This window comes from Macrobrachium rosenbergii, chromosome 41, assembly GCF_040412425.1.
Source record: "Macrobrachium rosenbergii isolate ZJJX-2024 chromosome 41, ASM4041242v1, whole genome shotgun sequence".
Taxonomy (NCBI): domain Eukaryota; kingdom Metazoa; phylum Arthropoda; class Malacostraca; order Decapoda; family Palaemonidae; genus Macrobrachium; species Macrobrachium rosenbergii.
In genome coordinates, this window is record NC_089781.1 from 41,129,231 (window position 1) to 41,137,409 (window position 8,179).

General features: G+C 41.6%; 1 protein-coding gene across 1 annotated transcript; it reads right to left on the bottom strand.

Moving 5' to 3' along the window:
* Positions 1-6,693: 6,693 nt before the first annotated feature.
* Positions 6,694-7,569, bottom strand: LOC136827118 (uncharacterized). The gene has a single exon (XM_067084877.1). It carries the CDS (start codon positions 7,567-7,569, stop codon positions 6,694-6,696), a length of 876 nt encoding a protein of 291 aa, XP_066940978.1.
* Positions 7,570-8,179: the final 610 nt, after the last annotated feature.

The window sequence follows — 8,179 nt, forward strand, 5'->3', positions numbered from 1 at the left end:
GATACTTTGATAACGGTAGTAAAAAGTGGTTTCAAAAAGAATTGGTTAACAAAGGATTCAAAGGAAAATTAGTAAAGTTGACTGCTGACTACTTTACTGATGGAAAAGCCAGTGGAATGTTTCAGTCAAGATATTTTATGCTTATCAATAACCCACAGTTTACGTCAGTTGCATTCCACATTACAGTATACGTTTTATCTTACGAAGAAGCGTAGAATATAACTTAGGTGGTAATAATTATATGGTCGTGCAGTCTTCATACTCATGCATTTTGACATTAGAAATGAGTTTTTTTTTTTTTGTATTTAGGACCTTATTAGGTAATTAACATATAGATGTAAGATACAAGATAGAAAAATCTAATTTTTTCTATTGTTGTCTTTTTAAAAAATAATTAAGCTTCTGAAAAGCATAAATACAATCTTTGAATTTTAATTTCTTTCCAAAGAATGTTATGCTTATGATTTATTGGAACACAAGCAAATACTGATTTTCCATCTAAATGCAAAATTAATGAGTCGAAATAGGAGGTAAGAACTTACTTACTTATTTGTTAATTAATAAATTTAGTTATTTATTTATTTCTTGTCTGCCTTTTGTGTACCTTCAGCAGATTCTGAATTTTGTAGAAAAGGGCTACAACCCCACGAGTGAGGTGTTACTTATTAAGCTGCCAGTTCATATGATAAATTTAGGTTATTTGCATATAAGGACTATTAGAGGACCCTCGAAGACATTCTGTCAGCATCAGTATGTGTATATATATATATATATATATATATATATATATATATATATATATATATATATATGTGTGTGTGTGTGTGTGTGTGTGTGTGTGTGTGTGTGTGTGTATTATTTCATTTATAAGATTTGATTCTCTTATCCTCTCATTGCGTCGTATAGCGATTCCAAAATATATAACAGTATGTGGAATGACTGAAAGATGAAGAGTCTTTGCGTGTCTGTGGAGACACTAATTATTTATCTTTCCTACACGACTTCGGAATGAAGTGGTTTCCCTGAAAAAAATCGCAAAATAAATGCAAAGGAGATGGCCGCACAAATATATCGTTTTTTAGTATGATTTTTGGGCTAAACAGTGTAGAAAATGGTGCATATTATGCAGTACAGGTGAGATGATTTGAGGAATTCACAGAGATAATGAAAAATTCCCCGTATTTTGTCTATTTTTACTTTCATTCCCTAGCGGTTCGTACTAAACACGCTGTCTTTCGGAGCTTCCGATATTTTGAGTAGGCCTACCAGCGTGGCCAAGGTACCAGCCACTGACGGTTAACGTGAAAGCATAAACAAAATTCTCATTATCTCGGTAATTTTCTCTGATTATCTCACCTGTACTGCATTATATACGCCCTTTTTTTTTTTATCTTTAGCCAAAAAATTTTAATCATATAGGATATCGGGTGTTTTGCAAGACGACAGGACTACCTCCGAACGGAAGCTAAGTACATTGTTTCCGATGTTTAGCGTTACTTTGGGGGGAGGGGTCCATGTGAGGAGAAACTCCCCTTCCCCCGGCTCTGTTATGACACGGCGCCCTAAGTGAGGTTAGTAAGGCAAGTTCTGGTTAGGCCATGACGTGGCATTCTCGGAAAGGTTAGGTTTGTTTACGTCTGTGGAACCTGTTCCCATCGTTCTACACTCACCCCAAGACATCTTCGTGCAGCCTTCTCCTTTACATTTACCAATCGCAAATGATCACATTTAATACTTGCCGAACAACCTCGCCAAATGTTGAGGGAATGTCCAAGTTGTAACATTTAAACGTAACTTTGGTCGTGTCAGGCTTCCTGTCAGCCCTATAACATTTTCTGTGAACGAAAGGAAAGAGAAAGAAAACGTTATTGCGTGAACTAAGTCAGAATATTGCACACCCGTAGCCAGGGGGGTTTCAGAGGATTCAGATGAACCCCGACACCCAGCACCTGGAGTTCCACCTTCAGAGGGTTCAGATGAACGCCCCCACAGAGCACATGGGGGCCCACCTGGCCACCTGACTGAGGACAGACTTGTTAAAACTTGGTTGGTTTGGAAGTAAAGATATCTTCATAATCAGTTGGCTTTTATTCACTGTAAGAATGTACAATACAAGGTTTACATGACGACAGAATAAGCCAAGAATGAAGCATGAGTTGCTTGGTTTTTTGGAGTTCCAACAGCCTGTCAAGCACACAACAAGCAGTGTACTATCAATACAATACAGCCAAATACTTTTGAAAAAGATAATACGCAAATGAATGTCACTACTCCTTTAAAGAAACTCAATAAAAATATTACAGAACTGCAAATTAGGCATAAAGGAAAATGCAATTTTGCAACATCAACATTCATGACAACATCTAGTGTTTATGACAACACTAGACTTACAGAGAAAATGAAAAACATACTCAAGGTGGACTAAAATAAACTGAACACCAACACTCCTCACATGAGCGTGTTTTTCAAAACTAACACACACCCAACATTGACCTGAGTCTAACAAATTTTTCTGTAGGCAAACCTTTTGTGAAAATATCAGCTAACATGTCAGAGGTGGGACAGTACTGTACTTCAATTTGATCAGAACCAACTAGATCCCGAACATAATGATATTTTATGCTTACATGCTTAGTCTTAGGATGGTCCTTGGGATTCTTAGCAAGGCATATTGCAGACTGATTATCTTCATATACTAACATAGGACCTCCATTATCAGAATGTAATTCATTAAAAAGTGACTTTAGCCAAACTGCCTCTTGAGCAGTACTAGACAGAGCAACATATTCTGCCTCAGCAGCTGACAATGAGACACGACTGTTTATTTGTACGACTGTTTATTTGTACGCCATGACATTAAGCCACTGCTAAGTGAGAAACAGTATCCTGATGTAGATTTGCGATCTTTTTTTATCTCCAGCCCAATCTGCATCTGAGTACCCAACACAAGAACATGAATTCTGTTTAGAATACAAAATACCTAAATCACACGTGCCTCGTAAATAACGAAAAATTCTTTTTTTACAGCAGACCAATGATACCTTGTTGGATTGGTACAGAATTTGCCAACATTACATACAGCAAATGTTATATCAGGTCTAGTTCTAGTAGACAAATAAAGTAAACTACCAACAGCAGACTGATAAATTTCACTACTGAACAAATCTGATTCCTCTGTAGCCTTCTCAAGGGTACAATTAACTTCAAGAGGAGCAGACAGGTTTTGACTTATCTACAACAGTTCTCTTAAGTAATGTGTCGGTATAAGCAGATTGATTAATACAAATCTTATCACTATCTTGAAATGCTTTAACACCAAGAAAATAATGCAACTTACCCAAATCTTTCATTATTACTTGTTACTTAATGCTGCTTTAATTTCTGTTAAACAATCCAGAGACTCACAAACAATTACGATATCATCAACATGCACAGCAACAATACACAAGACATTATCAGAAAAACTAGTATAAATATAGGAATCACTACTTGACTGTTGAAATTTCAGTGATTTTAAGTAAGCATCCAATGATGAATTCCAACATTTTGGAGCCTGCTTAAGACCATAGATTGCCTTATCTAATTTACAGACAAAATTTTCCTTCCCTTTTTCAATAAAACCCTCAGGTTGAGTCATATACAATTTTTCTGAAAGTTTACCACTCAAAAATGCCGATGACACATCCATCTGGTGAACATGAACGGACAGACTCAAATCTTACCACTTGACTAAATGTTTCATCATAGTCAATCCCAATTTTCTGAGAAAAACCTTGTGGCACTAACCTGGCCTTGTAAGAGCACACAGTTCCATGTGCATCTACTTTCTTCTTAAAGATCCATTTACAATTAATGGGTTTACGTTCTAATGGAGATTCAACTAAGGACCACACATTATTCTCGTAGATAGAGTCCATCTCATTTTGCATAGCTCTTCTCCATTTTTCAGCTTCTGGACCGCAAAGAGCTTCTTGAACTGCTGAAGGTTCATCCAGTTCTCCTATATATGAATTAACCCATTCTCCTAATCTGACAGGAGGTTTCCTTACTCTAGCTGAACGTCGAATATTTATTTCTGGATCAGCAGACTCATCAATATCACTCTCAGGTGATGCCTGAAATTCAATGTACTTTGGACTACATGGTGAATCCTCACATGGTGACTCCTTCTCAAAAATTACAGACTTAGATTCATCAAAAATAACATCTCTGCTGTGAAAAATCCTTTTTGTGTCAAGGTTGTAAAGACGATAGCCTTTGGTTGTAGAACCATAACCAAGCAAAATGCACTTTCTTAATTTAGAATCTAATTTCTCTCTTTCATCCTTTGGAATGTGGATATGAGATATACAGCGAAAGGTATGGAAATGTTTTACATTAGGCGTCCGTCCATTCAGTGCTTCATATGGTGTCTTGTCTTTCAAGACAGAATTAGGGCTTCTATTACGCACATATGCTGCAGTTGACACAGCTTCAGCCCAAAAGGTCTCAGGCAACCTTGTATCAGATAACATGGCTCTCACAGCCTCCACAAGAGTCCTGTTCATGCGTTCTGCAATCCCATTTTGTTCAGGAGTCTTGGGAATTGTCTTTTCGTGACGATTACCTTCATCTTGCAGATATCCTTCAAACTCAACAGATGTATACTCTCCACCATTGTCTGTGCGCAAAATCTTAATTTTCTTCTCATACTGGTTTTCAACAAGAGTTTTCCAACTCTTAAAAACACTAAAAACATCCCCTTTACTCTTCAAAATATATACCCAAACATACCTTGAGGCATCATCTATAAAAGTAACAAAATAATTTCCACCACCCAAAGAACCTGGGTTCATCTTACCACAGACATCACTGTGAATTAAATCTAAAACCTTGTATTATTTTCTAACCTAACCTCTCTAGTAGGAAATGAGGTTCTGTGAATTTTACCATCTGATCAATTTTCACAGGCATATGAGTCATTAGTAATTTTGCAATCAATGCCATTTACCACATTTTTGGAAATCAACTTTCTCACATCATTTATTCCAAGATGACAAAATCGTCTATGCCATAACATTTCATATGAATATACATTTGAACAATGAGCGGCTACCTTTTGGAAACAATCAAGCATATATAATTTTCCTAACTTTTTCCCCGCAGCTAGCAACTTATTTTTCTTACTGAAAATCTTGCATGAATGTTCATAAAATTGTGTCACCTTACCTCCTAACCTGAGAAATAGAAATCAAGTTATGAGCTAAATTTGGTACATACAAAACTTTTTCAAGTATACGGTTTTCTACCTTATTGTTAGGTAAATTAACTTGCAAAGACACAGAGCCTTCACCAATATCTGTAAGTGGTCTCCCATCACCCACTTCAACTTAACAAGTGTTCGTAGATTTACAAAATTAGAAAAGAAAGACTTATCATTACACATATGCTGAGCAGCACCTGAATCAAGTACCCGAGTCATTGCATGTATCACTAGTAGATAAAGCACTTACAAATAAAGTAACCTCATCATCACTACCTTGCCCTTTGGCAACTAGGCTTTGTTTAACCTTATGACCCTGACTCTTTTCATTATTCTCTTTCCTTTTCTTGCACTTTTCAATAAAAATATAACAATTTTTCTTTACATGACCTGTCTTGTTGCATTCAAAACACTTAACACTCTTTTCCTGTTCAGCAAGTAAAGACTTAATTTCACTTTCCTGCATATGCTTAAGCCTATCACCTTTAATTTTATATTCTTCATGCAGCAACCTCTCAGTGACTGATTCCCATGAAGGAACTTTTTCCATTGCTTCGAGAGCTGTCGCTAAAGTTGAATAATCATCAGTAAGTGAAGGTAATAAATTTATTACCCTGTCTTTATCTTCTATTGGATTGTGAGAGGGTGCGAAAGAAAGAGCAGGTAGACAAGAACTGCTAGTTTATTTATGTTGTTTCAGATTTAGCTGGCCTTGTGCCAGCACGGGCTCTTGCTCCTAGAGCTGCCCGTAATAGTTTATTTATGTTGTTGTTGTTTCAGATTTAGCTGGCCTTGTGCCAGCACGGGCTCTTACTCCTAGAGCAGCCTGTAACTCTATGTTGATGATGAGTCTGTGAGATGGGTAGGTTAGATGAAAACTTTATTATGATGCATGAAAGTGATTTTGGTGGAGGTGAGTTTCGGCGTATACGCGGACGTCAGTACAAAAAATATGCAAGTGACCTTGTAAGAGGTGCAAAAGAAATGAGCAGGTAAAAGTTACTGCTGGTTTATTACAGATTTAGGCAGTTTATATAGCGGCCGACTGGCGCCGAACCACGGAAGACAATGACATTGAGTGTGACCTGAGGTCAAAAACAATTAACAATAATATACAGCGAACAAGTACAATTTACAATACAAAAACATACAGAACTCCAATATGGATACAGTCTTGATGCCTGCGAATAAAGAAACATACGATACATAATTTATGACAGTTGAACAAATATATATAAAGTTTAAATGGTAGAAAATGCGTGACCTGGCACGTTAGGCGTAACGAATTGTGTGGCGAAGAAAGTGGGAAGTCACCAAAGAAAACTTGCTCAGTGGAGACTTAATTAATGACGCCTCCGAAGTACTCCCCTGACGTCGATGTGGTAACTTTACAAATACTCCCCCCACAAGCCATGGGACACGTCTGACTATTCTGTGTATCTGCTGGGACGCTAAAGGGTGCCATGGCTTCTTGAGGACAACAGAGGGGCGGCCCACGTGTGAGGCTGCTGGGCTGCTAGTGCGGGCGGGCCCTTCCTGGGACGGCTGCGCGCCCGCCGTTTGTGGGGGCCTGGGTGTAGCGAAGGGTGGTTGGGCAGGGGATGCGCTGTGGTAACGTCAGTGCTCTCCTCCAGGAAGGCGGGCTTTAACCGGACTACTGAAACCAAATCGTTCCTCCCGGAGAGTTCCAGCAGGAACGCCTTGCTGTTACGCTCCAGCACGCGGAAGGGGCCCCTGTAGGGCCTGGTCAGTGGCGGGCAGACGGCGTCGACCCTGACAAAGACGTGGGTGGCGAATGACAGTTCTGGCAGTGTGAAGGTGGCCGACCTGCCGGTGTACGTGCGCTTGCAAGGGGCGAACTTGTCGACCACGTCATGGAGCCTCTGCAGTGATGGGATGTGGCGATCTTCTGTCACAAGTTCGCCCAGGACCACGAGGGACTCTCTGTAGGTTTTTTCGGCTGCGGACGGGGTGCCGTCAGCTCTGGGGGCGGTTCTCAAACCGAGGAGGACCCATGGCAGCTGATGTTTCCAGTCCTCGGCTGTGCAGCGGGCCATGAGGGATGCCTTCAGGGATCTGTGGAACCGCTCGACTAGGCCATTGGCCGCCGGGTTGTACGCCGTGGTGGTGTGATGTGTGGTCCCCAGTAGCTGAGCCAGGGCGGACCATAATTCGGACAGGAGGGTGGGGCCCCTGTCGGTTGTGATGTGGTCCGGGACACCGAAGTGGCTGACCCAACTGGAAAGCAGGGCCTCGGCGCACGCGCTGGCGGTGGCTTCTTGCATAGGTGTGGCTTCGGGCCACCTTGTCGAGCGGTCTACCACCATCAGAAGGTATCTGGACCCGCCTGATGGGGGAAGGGGCCCGACAACGTCGACATGAATGTGGCCGAAGCGGCGCTCTGGCTGTGGGAACTTGCCTACCCCGGACTGTGTGTGACGACCCACCTTGCTGGTCTGGCACTGCAGGCACTGTTTCGCCCAGGACGTGGCGTCCTTCTGCACCCCGTGCCAGACGAACTTCTTTGACAGCAGCTTGGCTGTAGTTCTGCCAGAGGGATGTGAGAGGCCGTGAATTATGTCGAATACCTGGTGGCGGAGTGAGGCTAGAACCAAGGGGCAGGGCTGGCCCGTACTGATGTTGCAGAGGAGACTTGGGCCCCCGGGGCGAGGGTCACGTTCCGCCACTTAAGGGACGTGATGGCGGTGCGGTAGGCTGGGGTTTCTGGGTCAGCAGCCTGTTCCCTGGCGAGGTCCTGGTAGTTTACCCCAAGCTGCACTGCGTTCAGCTCGACTCTGGAGAGGGCGTTTGCTACGGGATTTTTCCTGCCGGGGAGGTGCCTGATGGAGCAGGTGAATTCGGCTATGGCTGAGAGGTGGCGCTGCTGCCTGGAAGACCACGCGTCTCCCTGCTTAGTGAAGGCGTGAACCAATGGCT